Below are 21,933 nucleotides of genomic sequence, written 5' to 3' on the forward strand. Positions count from 1 at the left end.
GGCTTTCTTGAGAGAGATCGGACTGATCAGAGTGATGTGACTTTTTTACTGTATGGTTATGGTTTTTATCAACTGTAATTATGTATATATTGTACTATTATTTAGGGTTGACAGTTGAAATATTTGAAATAGTTCCTCCTCCCACTGATCTATTTCTAATATAGATGTCCCCTACACCCCGTTCCTCGCCTGACAGTCACCAACTGATGAGTGCAAGTGTGCAATATAGGAAGGTATTGGGCACTTGCAGTCGGTGGTGGTCTGTTGGGCGAGGTCTTTCACTTTTTGTACATATTATGTAAAACATTATACCATCATGCTTAGGTTATTCTAATTAGGGCCGACAGCTGACGTATATGCAAATGTTCCTGACTCGTCTGGTTCACTTTCATATGTTGATATCCCCTATATTAGGTTGTGCCTCGACTGAGAGTCACCAGGTGATGAGTGCAGGTATGTAATGAAGAAAGACATTACATATCTGCAATCGATGGAGTTCTCTTGGTCGAGGTATTTTTCTTTTTATCAGTACTGTAGGTTTAGCTATTTGTCTTTTTAGGATTTAGTATAGGTTAGCGATTTGTCTGTTAGGTTATTAGTTTTAGGGACTTTAGGTTAATTAGGCTTTTTTTTTTCAGTTACATAGTAAGGATAAAAAATAAAAAATTAAAAAATAAAAATGAAAATAAAAAAACTAAATCCCATAAAATATTATATATATATATATATATATATATATATATATATATATATATATATATATATATACTGTATATATATATATATATATATATATATATATATATATATATATATATATATGTATATATATATATATATATATATATATATATATATATGTGTGTGTGTGTTTTTATGTCATTATATATATATATATATATATATATATATATATATATATATATATATATTTATATATATGTGTGTGTGTGTGTATATATATGCCTATGTATATGCATATATATACATATTTGCCTTTAAGACCAGGGGCTTCGTCCCCAATGGTCGATAGGAAAAGAAAAAAGTTACATACACACACACACACACACACACACACACACCAGCAAGAAGACACGGCGTGTGTGCTGGACGGCCCCTTCAGGACCCCCCAGGCCCTATCTTCCCCCTTATGCCCCAGTCACACTGCAGGTACGACTTGTCGCAAACCTGAAAATCGCGAAACCAGTCCCCGACCACGGAGGTCTCCGAGCAGTCGTGCCACCGATTGGCTACCGGTGGTCGTCCAGTGTCTGTCCAGCGTCCGTCCAGTGGGCGGCCGAACGGCGACCATGGCCAGGTACACACATGTCAAGACACCGACTTGTGGCCGGCCGGTCGTTGGCAGGCCGCTGACAAACGGCGGCCGGTCCGCGTCGTGTCACAGTTTTGACCACGACCTCTGGGCCGCCACTAGACCGACACCGGCCGCTCGACCAATCGCCGGCTAGATGGCGGACAGGAGGCTTGTGGATGGCGGCCGCCACAGTCCAGTTATCACCTTGACGGAGTGCGAACGGCCACAGCACAGAGCGGGCGGCGACCGGCCCCCGTCTGGATGGCAACCACCGCTTAAAAATCAGGTGTTGCCGACCAGTCGCAGTCTGTAAGCCGGCCGGAAGCAGTCCAGCCTCCCACCGGGCGGCTTCCGTGCCACGACATCGGTGGTCGCGGGGAGGTTTTTCGTGCAGCACGAAAAACCTCGCGACGAGTTTTTGGTCGCCTTGGTGGCCTGCGGCTAGACCGAGACATATGAAGGCCGGTCGTAAACCTCACCAAAACCACCCACGACTTGCAGGTCGCGGGTGGTTTGCGATAAGTCGTACCTGCAGTGTGACTGGGGCCTTACTATTTACAAGGCAACCCACACCCCACTGACCATGCGGTAAAGAATATCCTAAAACTAACGAACGATTTCCCTTACTACTTTGTGTGTGTGTGTGTGTGTGTGTGTGTGTGTGTGTGTGTGTGTGTGTGTGTGTGTGTGTGTGTGTTAAAGACCTAGGATTTAGATCCCAATGGTAGATAGGCAAAAAATAAATAAAATATATAAAAATAAAAAAGTACTACTTCACGAACATGAGCTTAAGATTGTATATATATCTAACACATTTTATAGAGGCGTTGTTATACCTCATACATTTTTTCAGAGAACTTTGATGCCTCCCAGTCTACTTGTATATAGATAGCTAGATGGATGGATAGGTAGATAGACACTGATATATAGATAAACAGATAATCACGGTAACGGCATAATGAAGAAAGAACTTTGTATTTTATTCCAGCTTCAGGAATGATTTTATTCAGCTTCCAAGCACTAGAGGTGAGTAGAGACGTCAGGCGTTGTCGTTAGCTGGAATACAGTTATTGCTTCCTTTACAAAACGTAACTGGAGACAGTGGTCAACGCTCCTGCCACTGTGGATTTGTCGGCGGATTACAATTTTCAGGTTGTCTGATAAATAGTTAAAAGAAAAGAACGAAAACGCAGAAGTAAGAATAGTATTTCGGATCTAAAACGTTAAGTTCATAGAGAATGCAAAATTTTCAGATATTATTGCGCATCTGAGTTCGTCTGAAGACGATACCTAAGCCGCTCAGTTGATGGCCAGGTATAATCAGACTTGTGAGCTGTCTGACTAGTAACCAAGGAGACTCTTCCCTACCTCTTAACTGCGGCTCACCGAATTTCATGCAAGCATGAATCGACGTTGAAGATGTAGGAGTGACCCAGTTCCGTCAGATAAAATAAACCGACTAAATTTGACATCAAAGCACATTCTCCCCCGTGAGAGAATCCTGGATATATGCACTTGTGTGGGAGTGAATGCCGAGAGTGAGTGTGGGAGTGAGTGTCAGAGTGAAAGTGAACGTGTGTTAAAAAGTGCGTGTGTAGTAGTGAATTAGTTGGCAAGTGAGAGTGAGATCGGATGAGTGTCAGACTGAATGCTACTCTTGAGTGGGAAGATGAGTGAGTGTAAGAGCTGGTAACAGAGTGGGAGTCTGAAGAGCATAAAGGGTTGTGAAAGAGTGTGAGAGGGGGTGGGGGATTGTGATGGAAAGTGTCCAGTGAACAAGTGCGAAAAAGAGAATGAAGTGCATGAGTGAAAATGTGAGTGTCAGGAGTGTGTGTGTGTGTGTGTGTGTGTGTGTGTGTGTGTGTGTGTGTGTGTGTGTGTGAGAGAGAGAGAGAGAGAGAGAGAGAGAGAGAGTAATTTGCGAGAGCAAGTGCAGTCAGGCGATATTCCTATTCAGTAGTGCATTTATCTGTCTGCCTGTCTGCCTGTCTGTCTCATTATAACTGTCTTCTCATCTCATAATTTCGCAAGCCGGCACCTCCTTCCTTTCCCTCCCATCCTTCTTCTCTTCTTCTTCTTTCCTCCTTCATCTTTCCTTCCTCCTTCCACTCTTCCCTCTCCTTTCTCTCTACTTCGTTCCCCTTCTCTCTCTAAGTAGCCATCTGGATATGTGTAGATATCCCCTGTGTGTGTGTGTGTGTGTGTGTGTGTGTGTGTGGAGAGAGAGAGAGAGAGAGAGAGAGAGAGAGAGAGAGAGAGAGAGAGAGAGAGAGAGACCTATTCATTAAATTTCTTAACCTTAATTGCTGAAAAACTTTGCTTGTAAAAGGTTTGCCTTCATTCATAGTTATCACACATTTCACAAGCAATCCAGAATTGTTATTACCTTGACAATATCACCATTAAAGTGTTCCTGACAATAAGTAACTACAGTGGAGACTTACCGTAATAGTGACTTCAGATCCTTTATAAATACGGTATAGATATAAGTAGACCCACCTCCTTAGCGATTTATTTTCTTACTACGCCCTGGATATTATCTGGTATGGCACCTATGTTTTGTAAATACCAACACAGATTTTATGAATAATATGTAAAAGAATATTGAGAGCCATATAAAGAAATGAATCAGTAAAGAAAAGGTGTCAAGAAACCACTATAACAGACGAGTATACGAACTAGAGAAAGAGCAAGGCTTTCTCAGGGTACTCTTATAACTTTAACTTGGTTCAGATTTTCGACCTTTCATACCCTATTCCACTCTGGTCATGCGTAGAAGATAATACTGTTACATTACACTCTTTTCATTTCATTTCTTCGTGACTGTCATCATATTATAGCTTCAATAAACTGCAACAACATCAGTGAAGATGAAGAGATGGCATTTATAGACCAAGGTAGAGTACAAAGAGTATACTAACAGCTCATTGCACGTACGGACAATCTTCTCATCCGCTCAGCTGTATAAAGTGGCTTATGCAGTCCAGATATTTTACTTTACATTTATCAGTCCAAGTGACCGTGTTCGCTCAAGGTGAAGATGTGCAATAGATGGATAACGTCTTGGCTCAGAATTCTTTAAAGGTCATTAGAAGGTATGGCAAAAAGGTGACATCTTGGCTCAAAATTCCTACTGCCCTTTAGAAGGCGTGAGAGAAAGGTGACGTCTTGGCTTAGAATTCTTTAAAGACCATTAGGAGGTGTGATAGAAAGGTGACGTCTTGGCTCAGAATTTTTTGAAGATCATTTGGAGGTGTGATAGAAAGGTGACGCGTTGGCTCAGAATTTATTGAAGATCATTTGGAGGTGTGATAGAAAGGTGACGTCTTGGCTCAGAATTTTTTAAAGACCATTAGGAGGTGTAATAGAAAGGTGACCTCGTGGCTCAGAATTCTTTGCAGGTCGTTAGAATCTACATCACACCAAGGAGCATTAAGCTGTGTAAGGCATATTTTCTTTAGCTGACTCCTGTGATTCGGTGGCGTTTTTTTTTTTCACTTAATTTTTCCTGCTACCAGATATGAAAACTCAGCTTAAGGAAAGTACCCTAATAATGGAGGGTTACATAGAAGCATTATCTAAACCCTCCAGTAAAAAATGAATAAAAGATAAACAATAAATAAATGAATAAATGGTTAATCAAATAGCATAGAGATAGCTAGAATATAATTTTAAGAAGGCTTCGCAATATTAGAACGGCTCATTACCATCTTCCTCAGACAACAAGTACGGTGGACTAATGAGTGTCTGTTTTTCCAGGTAGGCAAGGTGAGGTGCATGGCGAGGAATGGGGGGCAGTGCCTAAACCAGGACTTAGTAATATTCAAGTTATGGTAGCTGCCCAGTTCCCTCAGGTAAAAATAAGCTATCACTAGCATCTTGTGTTTGCAGATAGCCAAGGTGGAGTGGGTGACGAGTGCGGTGGAGGGTGCCTAAATCAAGGTCTGTGTGGGTATGGCGGGGTGTGCCACTGTGCCCGAGGGTGGCGTGGGCGACGGTGTGAAGTGCCGGAGTGTGGCCATGGGTGTCTAAACGGGGGCGTGTGTGTGGCTCCCAGTACCTGCCGCTGTCTGCCAGGCTACGCCGGAACACACTGTCAGGATGGTGAGACTCAGGGCACAGAGGCACAGACAAACTGCTGACAGACTGACTGATTGACAGACACATTCATAAGACCACGTCCACACCAAATACTTGCTGCTGCGGGCGGGATTTCTGGATCATTGCAACCAAAAAATGTTCTCGCCCCTCACCAGACCGCCTCCAGTAGGATCACACACACCGACAAGCATCTGGTGTGGGCACGGCCTAACAGTTTATTTACAGACTGCACGGCTGCGTATACACTTTGCTAACAAAATTTAGGGCATTAGAAAGCACGTCAGTATGATACAGATAAAGGTAAGTCTCCCCGTCCTTAAAAATTACCTAAATTTTTTAAAAAAGGAAAAGGAGGAGTGACCTTATATTTTCAGTTTCAAACTGTCAGTTGTGATGCCATATAAAGGATGCAGGAATTCCTAAGTAAAGTAGATACGGTATGTTTTTATAGGGAGAACAAGAGACATTGGGAAATACTGTATTCTCCATGCCTTATCCTGCAAGACAAAATATCTTACCAGACTTTTTGTCGTTACAAAGATCATTGCTAGTAGGATAAGAGACAGGGAGATCGACACTCTCCTGTCCTTCCCGGTAAATCGAATCACACGACAGGAACTGATCGTGTGTTTGTGAATCTGTCTCTACGATTTTGGCATGAAAAGTAAAATGATGAAAAGAATGGCAAGTGTTTTGATTTTTACAGACATTTATGCAACACCTGTAACTGCTAGATGTGATTACCTTGCATCCCATTCCCACACTGCGAAGCGTAGTCAGCAATTTTGCAGAAAGGTCAAACGTAGTCTTTCATCATCATATACTCCATGAATTCGCATTCCAGGGACATGATTTTTGTCAGCTACTGAAGCACCTAAGCATTCCCTCCTTAGCGAATTATTTTCCACATTTCCCCATTATACTTCGTCAGTTATTATGTACACTATAGTACATAAACAGCACTCAGCCAAGAACTCACATGACAATAATTGATGTGTTGCAGGGACGGCTTAATCTGCCGGTATAAGCTTGGGTTTGGCAGTGGGAGCAGAAAATGAATAGATAATCCAGGGTAGACACCGCTAATGCTGAGCCGTCCGCGCAACACACGAAAAATCGCCTGACAAAGAAAAGGATCGTTATATATGGATCTCCCCATATGAGTCGCTAATGCAGACATACTGTATAGTAGATTCCATAAATTCCAAGCAAGTGAATGTGAACCTGGACGCGCAGAAATAAACTACATTGTTATTACTCTAACTTGGGCAAGATTTTTGTCTTTTTGCAGCTTGTTTCTCGTAGCTCAGTGGCAGAAGAAGACAGTGCTATAGTTCTGCATCCTTTCCGTAGAATTCCTTCAGTACCAGCATCCTCTTCCAGAGTTAATCTCTTGCTACTACTCAGTATTCAAAATGGAGGGATGACAGTTTTAGGCCGACATAAAATGAAAGCACTAAAGTAAGGAAAGGTGCTGAAAGTTTCCTATGGTCACGATAAGACGGATCTTTGTGGTATAGGGGAATTGGTAGCTTTTATTTCTTAGCAATTAAATTATGCATATTACACCTGGATAAGTTATTCTCGTGTTATTTGCATGCATCTTATTGGCATAGTTTCCCTGGATAACGTACAAGATAATAAAGCGGTAAAATATGTTGAGTAAGCCGCTAAGGAAGTCACGCCACGAAATATCGCATGCAACCTAGAGCGTTGACCCCGAGTCCCGTATTCTCGTCAGTTAAAAATGCTTCCTAAAATCTTTTCTCTGTATTTTTATTCCTGTATCTACCCAGTTTACATAATATTGTACGGTATCTTTGCAAAGTATATCCTTTTTAAAGTACTATGAGTACCACACAAAAGAATAACAGAGTGCATCATCCCAAATAATTCGCTAAGGAATGGGTGCTAGGGAGCTTCCTTAGCAAACGAAAATTCAGTCAAATCTGAACTGACTGAGTGTTTACGGTCTACTGCTTCTATATCGGCACCGAGAGACGCAGCTGAACTCTTTTTGCTGTAACCTGATGACTGAGTTGTAGCGGGAGAGTAACACTAGAATATGATGTTAGTCACCACTAATTATTGGTGACAAAAATTTTACTTCTGAGACAAATGCGAATATCCCAAGGCAATAAGGAGGCGCTGATTTCAAATATGTTCATTTTGCTATAGCACGTACAATTCTTCTGAACTCACTACCCTCACACACATCCCTATAGGACAGTGGCCCTTCTTTCTATCGTTTTATTCGTGCTCTTCATACGACTTCGAATATATGCACTGTATAATATCCAACATATACATTGCCAGTTGTCTACATCCACTATCTAAAGTATGTCTATGTAAATTCATTATGCTTACTATGACTCTTATTTCAGATTTATGGGACGACAATGCCCCGCGGATGTGTGATGATTATAATGGTTTCTGTTATTTCTGTGGAAATTTCACTTCAAAGAAGAAGAAACGGAAGATCACGTCCTTTGTAAAGACAGCTTAGCTACATTATTTTGGCGTTAAGACTGGCGACCAAGTCAACAGATGGGCGCTCCATATCTGCTGCGTGACTTGTTTCAACTCTCTTCGCGAATGGCTAGCAGGAAGGAAAACAGGGATGCCCTTCTCAGTTTCCATGGTGTGGAGAGAACCTAGTGATCGTACAACAGATTGCTACTTTTGCATTACAAAAGTTGTGGGATTTTCTTCAAAAAGTTCAATTTTATCGTCGACAATAAGACCGATCGATCACACGGAGGACCTTCCCATTCCAAGGTCACCAACAAATAAATGTGTATTCCAGACTCCAGATGAGGGTCAAGATGATGATGCATCTGGAGCAGCTGCCCCTAATTCTGACTTCGAATGTCAGCCATCAGGCAAAGTACTAAATCTGTTCACCCAAGGCGACCTTAACGATATTGAATGTGTTACGTGACCTAAATTTATCCAAACAACAGTCAGAACTACACGCTTAGAGACTGCAAGAGTGGAACTTGTTGCATCCAGACACAAAAGGGACGAGTCTCAGGAAGCGGAAACAAAATTTGGAACGTTTTTTCAAGTCAGCTTGAGGAGTATGCTACTGTGGAAATATCGCAAGTCTGTTCGAAGCCTTGGGAAGGATTCATAATCCTGACGAATGACGACACTTTAATGACTCCAGTAAATCAGGTCTGAAGGTTGCTGTCCTCCACAATGGAAACATGTTGCCCAGTATAGCACTTGTTTTAGCTCCTTCAATGAAGGAAACGTACGAATCGATGCAAAGACTCGTCGTTTTGACTGAAGATGACAAATTCTGATAGAAAACCTGCAGCGATTTGAAAATGGTAGCCATGCTGCTTGGCCCACAAGGAGCTTTCACGAAATATATGTTCCTTCCTGTGTTCTGGGGACAACTGTGATGTGCAGCATCACTAATCCAGCTTGAGTGGCCTACCCGAAGTTCCTACGATGCCGGTGTACACACCGTACTGAACGAACCACTCGTCTAAGCGGAATATATCATACTACCACCTCATTACATCAAGTTAGGCTTGATGAAAAACTTCGTCAAAGTCTTGTATAAGACAGGTGCAGGCTTCGCACGCCTGAAGAAACTCTTCCCTAAGATTAGCGACTCCAAATTGAAAAAAGGCATTTTCGTTGGCCCAAAGATTGTAGCCTGATGAAAGACGGTCAGTTTGATGCAATCCTCGAGGCAAACGAACTTAGGACTTAGAGATTTCTTAAGAAAAATTGTGATGGTTTTTAGGCACCCATCACAGTGAAGATTACCTGGAAATCGTTGAAGAGCTCCTGGTTGCGTACCATGATCTTGGATGTTGCATGTCCCTTAAAATCCATTCCTCTCTCTCTCTCTCTCTCTCTCTCTCTCTCTCTCTTTCAACAAACTTGGGTTGGGTGATGTTATTGACGAACAGGGTGAACTTTTTCACCAGGATATTGCGGTAATAGAACAAAGATACCAAGATAGAATTGGTGCTGGTATGATTTCTGACTCTTGTTAGATGCTGACATGGGAAACCGATGGAGAGCAAAAAAAGAAATAATCAAAAACCACACTATGAGTACTAGTATTCACATCGAAATTTACATACGGCTGTGGAATAATACACTTGATTTTGTTTCTGCATATTACTTTTACATCCCAATTAATATTTCTCGATTTAAAAAGATATTCCTGGCATAACCAGGCGATAGGAACGTACTGATTTCTGAATAGTGGAGGAAAAATAGGCTAAATTTCGTAAAATGTGTGCGTGATAGAGAAACTTAAAAACATATTTGTAAACAGCACCGTCAATTTATCCCATGTCGCCCATTCTCATTTCTGAACTAGATAAAAAGATGAAATTTGTCGAGTAGTGTAAGTGCTGTGGAGAGAATGTGGAACCACAAAACTGTCTTATTCTGCCACTAAGCTACATAATATCAGCTGCAAAAAAAACGAAATTCTGGACCAGGTTAAAATTCAACGGGTAGTCATTCTTGCCTTCACTGTCAAGAGTAGGCTGATTTCAATGGCTAAATTAACTCTAGATGATTGTACTGTGTGCCTGACCTTGGACTGGATGACAGATCAGATAGACAGTACAAGTGATGGGTTGTCCAGGATGTGCGTGTGGTAGTAGTCTGAACGTATACGCTGTGTCGTGATTACAGTGTTCAAATAATCACTAGTGATTGAGCTGCATATCTGACCTTTTCGGTGTGTGTGACCCGCATTTGCAGTGGGTGATTTTGACGGTGGTTCAGATTGCAACTACTGTTCCTCATCATAACTTGGCCCAGATTTTCGTCCTTTTACTGCTTATTTCCCCTCCTCAGTGGCAGAATAAGAGATGTTACAACTCTACATTTTCCCTACCATTTCTTCATTACAGTATCATATTCTAGATTTAATCTATTGTTTCAACTCAGCATACAAGATGGAGATATGGCAATTTTACAGTAAGTTGGGATGAGAGAGGCGTAATGTATACATTGTGATTGTGTATCATGTTCGATTTGTGTCCGAGATGTATTTCGTTCGAGACCTGTAATTTCTGAGATGTGCCGTGTCTCAAGGCTGGACTACACTAGTATTATTTGTGGGCTTGATGTTGAAGCCTGGCATTTTGAAGGGAAACATCGATTATGTCCAGGATGTAGTTACGCCAGACTAAAAGTACGGAACGGAGGGTTTTTTTTCCGTGCTGTCTCATAAGGGTCGTTTACGCTACCAATGGGTACGTTGGTGTTGTAGTCTGATAACAGATCAAGCATGAAAAATGGATGTGTAGACATGATGAGCCGAAGGCCAACTGTGCTTCTGATCCGCCGTTTATAGTTTGTTTTGCCACTAGGTTTTGAAACTGATGAGTAGAGTGCTCGGACACCACAGAGGCTCATTGTTATTGTGTACGCTTCTCTTGATTAACCCCATGATTCAGGTATGGTTCTACCTTTTTAGTATGATCCTGATCAGAGTAATTTCAGTCATCATCTGTCTACACACCCATACCTTTAGCCTAATTTTGTCTATATCGCGCATATCTAGGAGCTGTAAAGTCTAAAGACTTTATGTGCGCTCGAACGCCTGTGTGTGTGTGCTCGCACATGTGCGTGTGCCTGTGCGTACGTGCGCCCGCTTTTACGTGTGTGTGTGTGTGTGTGTGTGTGTGTGTGTGTGTGTGTGTGTGTGTGTAAAATGGCCAGTCAGAAATAATTATGTACTGACAGAAATCTGTTACAGCCAGTCTAAAGTAGGAATTGAGTCGTGGGTGAAGTAACCTTCTCCGTTCTGATCGTCAGCGACTACAAAAAGCAGACCATGACCTAAGCAGTGGTCGAGTTCTTTGCTATAGATCTAGTTCTTTCATAGTGAGTTTTGATTCTTTCATGTTTGGTCCAAGTTAGGGTGGGATATCTGTGGCGTGTGCAATCTCCATTCATTTTATGGAACATGGAGAAGCAGATATCGCGCAGTCAAGGGAGAAAAGGTAAGCTTACCATTCCACAACGTCTGTTTTACCCTTGGGGCACGTCCGTCAGTTTTCCCACAGACGCATTATTATTATTATTATTATTATTATCATTATTATTATTATTATTATTTGTCTTTGGTTTATCTGGACAGAAGATTGAATTTTCTCTTTTCCTTCTTTCCACCATCCTCTTTTGGGGGGCATGGAGGGAGGGAGTTTAGATACTTTTGCATAACCTGGCGGTGAAGCCATCCGACCATAAGCCTACTAGTGCCATCACGTGAAAGCGTCCTTCCCCATCACCTGAGATCGTAATAAAGAAAATAATCTACGAGCAGAGAAGCGTACCTAACCCCATTTATTTTGGGAATATGTACCAATAGAGGAAATACAAGAGAAAAAAAGTGAAATAATAGGCAAACTTTTGTCCCCAACAATGCTTCTTAAAACTGTTCATTTCGACAAATGGTTTGGTAAGTACGTATTTGAGTTATTGTATAATTTTGACTAGTTTACTGAAAGCATGCGTGTCTTAGTGTGCAAGTATTTTTTTATGATAAATATGTATTTTGTGTTTAGATTTGTCACACTTTACTTTGAAATGTTTAACTTCACGAGAGTTTCCACAGTCCGGTGTAGTAAAGTATGTTTTTGTCCCTGTAGAGTAACAGTGTTAAGTGAATGTATGTGATGATTATTATGCCTTGTCTGCCAGTCTTCTCGTGCATTTTGTAGATTATACGTTCTGTTCCTGAACGGTCTTGCCCCCCCTACCCCACACCAATCTACCGTGCCCCCCCCTACCCCACACCAATCTACCGTGCCCCCCCCTACCCCACATCAATGTACTCTGCCCTTCCCTACCCCACACCAATCTGCCGTGCCCCCCCTACCCTAAATTGCTCGACCCTGCCCAACACTACTGGACCCTGCCCAACATTACTCTACCCTGTCTAACATTATTCGATCCTGCCTCACTATGCCCCACACCATTAGACTCTGCCCAGTCCTGCCCCAAATTACTCGACTCTGCTCAACACTTCTCGACCCTTCCCCACAGTACCCCACACTACTCGACTCTGCCCCACGCTGACCCAGATTACTCGACCCTGCCGAACACCACTTGACCCTGTCCCAACCTGCTCCACATTACTCGACCCTGCCCCACCTTGCCTCACTCTGCCCGACCCTGTCCCTCACCGCTTGACCCTACCCCACCTTACCCCATACAATTCAGCCCAGCCCCACTCTGCTCTAATCAATCCCACCCTCCCCCATCCTGCCCGACCCTTCCTTGTCCTACCCTGCCCCACCCTTTCTCCTTCCCCACCTTCATCCTGCTACCTATTTTTGCCTTCTGTTAACTGTAGTTATTCCCCGTTACCTGTTGTCCCGTTACCTCTTGTTGTCCCGTTACCTCTTGTTGTCCCGTGTTACCTGTTGTTATTCCCTGTTAACTGTTGTTGTTCCCTGTTCCTTTTGTTTTCTCTTGTTTTCTGTTACTCTTTTTATACAAGGAAGAAAGAACCAAAGGATAGAAGTCTGCAAACTTTTTTTTTTGTTTTTTGTTTGCATCTTTGCCCATAATTACCAATCTTTGTCCCCTTTGTAACCAAACCCCCAACCAATGTCCCAGTCACATACAGTCGCAGACACGTATACTGGTTCACTTCCTAACTTTAAACAGGGAAACAACAGATAACCAGTGACTTTGGATGCCCAGTGACGGGATCTTGGAAGCCGGTTAAGTCTTACAGGCTATCTTTTACAGTCGCTCCAACAAATATATGGAAAATAGCCTTCTGAACACTTTGAAACAATTGCCGAGACATTGGAAAATATTCTTCAGTAAAAATCCCTGAATGTGTTTGACTGCTGTTTTTATCAAAGCAATATGAAGAAAGAATTTTATGCAAGAGATGAAGTACAGTAGCTATCCCCATCAGAAATATATACCATAGGAAAAAAAAAAAAAAAAAAAGCCAGTGTAGCCACAACTGCTCATTGATAAAGCCTAGATCTTCATGTTCAAGATATTTTTTGGAGCGAGGTTACTAGTATCATAAATTGACCCTGACTACAAGGTGGAACAGTGTTAATAACTGTAACTGAATACCAAACCCACCCCCTTCCACCTCCCTGCCAGCCGTGTGTGTACCTGCCTGCATCAACGGAGGTACGTGTGTGCTGCCTGGCCTCTGTGTTTGTCCCCCGGGCCTAATACCGCCTTCATGCACCCGTAAGTTATCCTGCATCGTCTTACCTGTCTTTTACCTGCCTCACCTTCACTTTCCTTTCCGTTGTCTGTCTTAGTCGGCCTTTCCTTTCTCCATTCTTTATTTATTTTTTTTAACCTATTTTTCCATTCTCATTTCTCCATCTCTCTTTCTCCTTCGCCTTTTTCCGTCAACCTTATCCGTCTTCCTTCTCCCCTTTCTTTTTTTTCGATCTACCTTTTCTTTCTCCCTTCTCTTCTTTTCTCACCTCAGACTCTTTCCCTCTTCGTCTTTCTCCGTCTCCATATTTCTCCCTCTTGGTATATCTCCAGCTGCTCTTCTTTTCTATCTCTTCGTCCTTCTCCAAAAACATGTCTTTTGTCCCTCTGTGTTTCTCCATTTATCTTTCCGTTCTCCCTGCTCATCTGTCTCCTCTTCATCATTCTCCGTCACCCAGCTGTCTCCTTACTTTTCTCCAATTCCTTCTTTTTCCTTCCTCTCCACTTTTCCAATTATTCTCTTCCATCTCTTCCATTATATCTCCGCGTTTCGATCTTTGTCTTTTTTTCCCTCTCCATCTTTCATGTTTTTTTTCTTTTTTTTCACAGCTCTTGACATTTTTGTTCCCCGGCCCTATATATCCAGGGAGACTAAAAGTAATGTGATATTTGTTGCGTAGCTCAGACGCAAACTCGATACCCTCGACCTCTCCCTAACCCCTCTCACCTCTTACTCCTCTCCCTCTCCCTCTCGTTCTCCGCCTCATTTCCCCTCTCGGTCTCCCTCCTCTTCTCCCACTTCTTCAGTCTGCTTCGAGTTTGTTTCATCTGCATCTCTCGTGCGTTTTGCCCCTCTTCTTGACATTACCATCTATTCATTCTCTACCTTATAGCCTTAGAAGAACACTTAGTATGAAGAGACGCTTCGCACATATCCTCCTCTCACTGGTAGTAATGGTAGATTAAATGAACAGAAATGGGCAAAGAACCGTGTTAAGATCGGGACAACAATGGCATCCTTGTCCAGTTAAACCCGGGACGATTTTATTTAGCCGCGAATGAGTCATGGGAGGCTGAAAGTGTTTAAACTGTTACCATAAACCCTTTCGTTGTCAGGACGGCTCGAGTACTGGTTCTTTTAACGCCATTCAAGTTATTCAACACAGTGAGTTCCAGGCCCGTATTCTCGTCGGTTGAGGAAGCTCTCTTACACCTTTTCCTAAGCGACTTATTTCATTACACTTTACTATCCTCTTCTGTGTTACGTAAATCCTTCCAATATCGCCTCACTCTGCATAGGTAACGTACTATACAAAGTAGTATTAACCAGCCATATCCAAAATTATATCGCTAAGGAAGAGGTGTTATGGACTTTCCTTAACCGAGGAGAATACGAGCCCTAGAAGTCAATGCTAATGCTGTCACCATTAACCCTCTCATGGTTGGAACAGCTCTGGTATTCTATTCCATCTAACACCTGACGAATTTATTAAGCTGTGAGCGAATCACAGAGACAGATTTATTCTGGTACCATGAACACTTTCGTAATCAGGACAACTCTTGGTAATTTATTAAAGCCAACACCAGACAATTATCCTTTGCTGAGAATGAATATTGGTGCTTGTGAGTTAATCCTGCCACCGTTAACTCTCTCTTGATCGGGAAAACTCTCGTATTCTTTTCCAGTTAACTCCTGTAATTTGAAGTTTCTGCTAATCCATATAAACCAGTTGGTGGTCCCAGGAGAAAGTAGAAAAAGAAAAAAAATCACAGCGAAGAGGCTAAGACCAGAAGGGGACCTTAGCGACAGATTTATTAAAGATGGATATGCGAAGGTATAAGCAAACCCTTATTTTTTGACCATCAGATTGTATTCCATCCCTCTGATGACGAATTTTTGTGTTTTATCCCTTCTACCTACAGATGATTTTATTCAACTGGGGAAAGGTGCCAGCTGCAGGAAGCGCTGCTGAGGGTTGTATTTAACTCATCAAGGGGAAAAAAAAAAAAAAAAGTCTCTCCTAAATTGTGCAGAATGGAAAAAGTTCCTCCTAAACTGAATTAGAAACAAATGTGGAAAACGTCTCACCTAATAGAAAAAATCTCCCTTAAACAGAGTAATTTCGAAAAATCTTAACTGAGAGAAAAAAAATAAATAAATAAATAAAGCCTTTCCTAAAATGAGCAAAATCGTTTAAGAGAGCAAGTGCACACACACACAAAATAAAAGTCATCGAACTGAACGTATTCAAAGTTAGCCATCCACCCATCCATCATCCACTCTTACGTTGCCCCATGAGAAGCGTAGGAGCCCGGGGCTAGGCAAGTTGGTCCTGACATTTAAGATGAGAGTGACCAGCCTCACTCATCTCTGCGTGGCATTACGTGAGCAATAAACCCCAACCATCCCCTGGATATAAACCTTCACTGGGTCAGTCCACTTAGAGTGCAGTAATTACCCATTAAACCACCAGGCACCATAATTTGGTTATATGGTTACCACCCTGCGTAGTAAATGGTTTCCTGGTGTACAGGAAACCATTTGGCTTGTCACTCAGTGTAGAGTCACCCACAGGCAGAAGGAAGAGGAAATAATGAAGGAAAGATAGATAGAAGAGGGAGTAGAAAGTCACCCGTAGGCAAGACAAGGAAAGAATGAAGTAAAGAACGACAGAAGAGGAAGGAAAGAAAGGAGGAGGAAAGTAAAGGGACACCCGAGAGCAACATTGCATCGAGTGAGTGGATGGTAACAGATAACAAGCATAGGAAATATTTATCGTTAATTCCATTTAATATAGCGCAATCAGTAACGAGATACAAAAATCTAACTTCACTCTAGTGTTCATTCTGCCTTTCAAACAACGGTGTTTGAAGTTACGGGTTTGGCTTCCCTTTTACCGTTCAGCGAGAGGAAGTCAGTTGTTTTACAGCCAAGCCAATTTATATTCAGACTAATAATCTTCATTCGTCTTCGCCTTAAGTCAGGATTGAGTAGCCTAGCCACGGTCCCCTACGTTCCCGGTGAAAAAAAAAAAGTTGCAGGAAGAAATGGAAAAGCTTCATTAATCTCCTTACTAGTCTAAGTCACCTGTTAAAGTGAAACAGATCGTGTGGTTGCAGCAAGAAAGAAATTGATAAGTAAATATATAAATAAATGAATAAACTACGCCATAGATTGGATGGAATTAATAATGGAATTCATAATTTAGTGAAACCAGGACCGTGTTTACAAAACTCTTAAGTTTAAGGGTCGTATTATGAATGGCTTTGGGCATTTCGTAACGTCTCTGCCTCAGCGATTTATTATACGTATTGCGCCTTGACATCCTCTTGTGTTACTTCTAATGTTTTATTATCGCCATAGTTTGTATCTGTATCACACAAGTGGATAATGAGATTAATGAACAAAACTGGAAAGCGTTCAGTGAGCGCATGTTGTACCTCCGCCAATGCCATTCCCATTAAAAAAGATCTGGATACCGGTTCGTGGATATAGGATCCGGATCCGGATCCGCCTCAAAATTTACTGAATTCTTTCTTGGAGCATGGCTCACTTTTCCACAGAGTATAATTTAAATTCATTGAGAACTTTTGGAGATACTGTGTGGGATACTCCGGATCCGGATCCGGCCCACAATTTAATCACATCTTCCTTGGCCCATGGCCCACCTTTCCACAAAATTTCATCAGAATCCGTTCATAACTTCTTGAGTAATCCTGCTAACATACATACATACAGACAGACAGACAAACGACCCGGGGTAGAACATAACCTCCTTGGCGGAGGGAATAAGTCGGCTAGAAAAAGTTGTTTCGATGTTTCCAGGAACCACACAGAGTCCCATTGTAAGTCATGCACAAGATTTCAGGTTTATACTGTTACCCTCAAACATGCATCAACCAAACACTCGCAACACAGGCAGAGAATACATTGGACAATACGACTAGAAATCAAGTGTCTACAATAAGGTGTACAACGTGTTCTTCTCAGTACGGTACCCTCGTTGAAAACGATGTCAAGCACAGTCGTTATTTACAGTAGATTAATCACATTCCACTGCAGTTTCAACTTTTGTTGTGATTGCAACGATTTTCGTGTTCTTGTTTGCTTCCCCTAAATATAGGCATGTCGCGACTTGTGACTCGAGTCAGTGCTCTAATTTTTGTGCTTTGGGAAAGGCGACATCTACACCAGACATCACCATCAAAATCGGTCACACATAATCTCATAAAATCGTTATTTCTGAATCAGTTTTAGTTAATTTAATAGCAAATCCATTGATTTTAAAGGACAATCAATCAAAGTAGCTATTCTAAAAAGAAAAAAAATCTATCTTCAATAAGTTCAGCCCTGTGACAATTTAAAGTGTATCTTTGGCATTTAAAAAAATGATGACTTAAGAAAATCTACTTCACCTGGCAATATATATTTTTTTTTCATGAAGACTTTAGAAAAGTATGTCATATCTGTAAATTTAATATTTCCACAAAACTGGACGATCAGAGGCAGCCCTAATTTACACCCCCAACCACCCGGTGGCATGGGAAGCAAACTTTTTTTTTTTTTTAATGCGAGGAAGAAGGAACCAAAGGCCACAAACCCGCAATTATTGTCCCTTCCAAGAGAAAAACAAAATACAAGAGAGAGCCAAATTCAAGATCCGATCATTTTGAGATGCCTGGACACACTGCGTTTGTAAGACTGGAGATCATAGGAAGCAGGAAATACAGACAGAGGGAGACAGTTCCAGAGCTGACCTGTTGCATAAATGAAGAACTGGTAGTAACAGTTAACTCTTGCATTAGAGACTTGGACAGAAAAGGGATGAGAGTTTGCTACTAGACGGGTGTTACGCACCCGTCGTAGAGGTGGAGAGATGCATGCAGACAGTTCAGAGGAGCAGTGACCATTGAAATAGCGACAGAAAAGAGATAAAGATGCAACAGTGCGGCGAAGAGACAGAGGTTGAAGGGAGTCAGTAAGGGGAGGAGAGTTAATGAGACGAAAAGCCTTTAACTCCACCCTATTGAGAAGAGCTGTATATGGGGAGCCTTTCCACACATGAGAGTTGTATTCCACACAGGGGCGGATAAAACCAGTGTATAGAGTCAACAGTTGTGCAGGGGTAAAGAAGGAACGGAGTGTGTAAGTATTCTTGCTCCCTCGCCTTACTTGCTTGCTCAAAGAAAAAATGAAAATGATACAGGACAATAATTGACTTGTGGAGATTTACTTATCGGGAAAAACTGGTTCATCTCTTCACTATCATTGCGTATTTCTTGTTTTGGTTATAATTACATGCAATTTCATTTCGTTGTTGAAATATTTTTTGATGTAAAGGGAATAGATTCTACCTTCACTGACTTATTCACGAGGGAAGGGGGGCTATCATAAGGTAAATAAAATCGTCTCGAGATATCAACAATAAAATAGAAAATAGATAGTCAGACTGAAGGATTTAAGATCCTTTATAAGCAGGGGCGTCATCATCATTATCATCATCTCTACGACCTTTTTCATTTGTCTAGGGTTGGGGTAAGATTGAATCCAGAAACAAAGAAACAGGAAACAAGAACGTTTCAGAAGTGTTAATAATATGTGAAATGGGCCACACAAGCTTTTACACATGATTTAAGGCCCCGGAATCCTGGTTCCTACTTAGTTAGCCCTCGACAAGTCAGTCAGTAGTACGTTAAACATATTACTATAACTAAAACATATAAACGTTTTCCAATTAATACTTTTTAGAAGGTGGTGATGCGTGCAAGAGAGCAGAACGAATTATGTGCATGCCGTCGATGAACCAAAATGTTCAAGAATCATCCACGAAAGCAAGTATTTTTTTGTGTTCTTTTTCACACACAGTATTTAACACATTAGTCACAGACCTTCGAAAACCTACCTGACTGATATTTGACAGGGTGATACGCTAAAGGTTACACAAAAGTAAATAATACGCTTCTCATAGTTGTGCCTCGTAGTGCTCGTTTCTAGACGATATTATTAAACTGGGAATGAGTCATGGGAGTCTGTACCCGTTAACTCTCTCTCTTGTGGTCGGTAGTTCCTCGTTGTTTTCAAGGTAACAGCAGACGATTATGTAAAACTGAGTGAGTCCTAGTTGCCTGAGAGTGTTAACTACGGGGTGAGATGATGATGATGATGGTGGTGGTGGTGGTGATGTGATCCTCGACATTTGAACGTGAACCCCGTGGACTGCGAGCTGAATCTGTCATCTTCCAGTTCACCATCCTCGTTTTGGGGGATAGGGAGTCAGCTGAGAGACATTTGTATATTCTGACAGAGGAGCCACCTGTTTATATCTGTGCCACCGTGTGAAGGCGTCCATCTAAGAGCGCAGGGTCGAGATGTCAAAGGTTATTCAAAATCATTGGAAAAGAACATGTAAATGCAAAAATTAACGTTGGGTGTTGAAAGCCTGTGTTTATCTAAGATGATTTAGTGGCAATATGCAGTTTTTATATTTTATTTTAAACATCAGGCCGTTCAGTAAGATGCCTCTCTTCTTAAGACAACCCGCTGGCCTTGGAATTTTCGTAACGCCTTTTCCTCAGCAATTTATTTTGCATATTACAGTATAATGTTCTCTTGTATGTTACTTCTATTGTCTTAATATTGATATCCAGAGACATCATGCAAATGAAGGGATTAAATGAGTGAAACTGTTTCTGACCACTTCAAGGTCTTCACACTCTCTCTCTCTCTCTCTTCCTCCTGCGTTAAATAAGATCCTCTAGAGACTGCTAGATTGAAATAAATGCGTAGTGAAGGGGTTGATACGCTGGATATGTCAACCCCTCCAGACGATTTTGTTTAGCTTATGAGAGACTTAAAACTTGAGGACGTAGATGTACAAATGAATAGCCTCTTCCATACGAGTCCTTTTCTTAGGCTGAGTAAAGTGGTATGGAAGTAGTAGGAATAAAATAAGCAATACATGCGTGTCGATCGGAGAGAGAGAGAGAGAGAGAGACGTCAGGGAGGGGCGTGAACAGCCGGTAAGTGGAATATCGCCTGAGTTCACTTGCTCTCACAATTTACCCTCTTTCATATTAGATCACTCTCTCATTTACTCACTCTCTCCCAGTCTTGCTACACACTTGACTTACTCTCTTTTACACTCGCTCTCTACCAACTCGTTTTCACAATAGTTCTCATGCACAACCGATATTATGAACGCTCACTGCTACACACACTTGCTCACATTGACTCTCACACTCACTCACTCTCTCTCATTTACTTACTGACACTTAGATATTCAGGATTCTCTCAGAAGGGAGTGTGAAGTGATGCCATCATTAGTCGATTAGTTTTCACCTGAAAGAACTGAGCTACTTTTGCCATTTGAACAGTAAATTGCTTGAAAATCGGTGCGCCTAGTTATGAGGTAGGAATGAGCCTCCTTGGTTGCTAATCAAACAACCCTCAGGTCTGGTTACACTTGGCCATCAACTAAATGGCTTGGGGATCATCATGTGAAATCAGACCCGCGATAACAGCAGAAATATGCGCTTTCTTTGGGAACTTAACCATTTAGTTCCTATTTGTGTGTGTGTGTGTGTGTGTGTGTGTGTGTGTGTGTGTGTGTGTGTGTGTGTGTGTGTGTGTGTGTGTGTGTGTGTGTGTGTGTGTGTGTGTGTGTGTGTGTTTTCGTCTAACATTCTGGAAGTTTTAATCCTCTAAAAAAAAACACACACAGTGACTGGAACGTTGAAAATTGTCTCTAGTTACGTTTTGTAAAAGAATTAATAGCTGTAATGTAAGTACTACCTGACGACTCTACTCATCCAAAGTGCTTCGAAACTGAATAACATCGCCTCTCGTAAACTGGAATAAAAGACTATGTTCTTCACGGCACCAATTTTTATCCTGGTTATCTATCTGTCTATCTACCTCAGTCTATCAGTCAATCAATTAGTCAGCCAATCTACCTGACAATCAGTCTACCTATCTATCTGTCTGTCTATATAAACATCTATCTATCTATCTATCTATCTATCTATATCTATCTATCTGTCTATCTATCTATATATATATATATATATATATATATATATATATATATATATATATATATATATATATATAAGGGAATATCAGAGTTCCCTGAATTGATGCCTGATAGGTATAATGTAAGAGATGTTTCAACGCCGCAAGAAACTGTGTAAGATACAATCCTAATGTTCAAGTGCCTTAAGTCGTAGTGGCAAAAACCACATCAATTACTAATATCGCTGCTGAAGTGAGGGTGTGTCTAGGCGGTTTGCTGTGATGTCTTAATTCGAACAAAGTGCTAACATAAAGT

The 21,933-nt window shown here is 41.5% G+C and overlaps 1 protein-coding gene across 1 annotated transcript in view; it reads left to right on the forward strand.

Moving 5' to 3' along the window:
- Positions 1-21,933, forward strand: part of LOC145414551 (uncharacterized) — a 244,392-nt gene that overhangs the window by 187,560 nt on the left and 34,899 nt on the right. The window contains exons 12-13 of the mRNA XM_080284071.1: positions 5,207-5,419; positions 13,538-13,630. Of these exons, the coding sequence (XP_080140197.1) occupies positions 5,207-5,419; positions 13,538-13,630 (306 nt within the window). The remainder of the gene's footprint in view (positions 1-5,206; positions 5,420-13,537; positions 13,631-21,933) is intronic.

This window comes from Coenobita brevimanus, chromosome 100, assembly GCF_032717465.1.
Source record: "Coenobita brevimanus isolate Jiangsu-jjx chromosome 100, ASM3271746v2, whole genome shotgun sequence".
Taxonomy (NCBI): domain Eukaryota; kingdom Metazoa; phylum Arthropoda; class Malacostraca; order Decapoda; family Coenobitidae; genus Coenobita; species Coenobita brevimanus.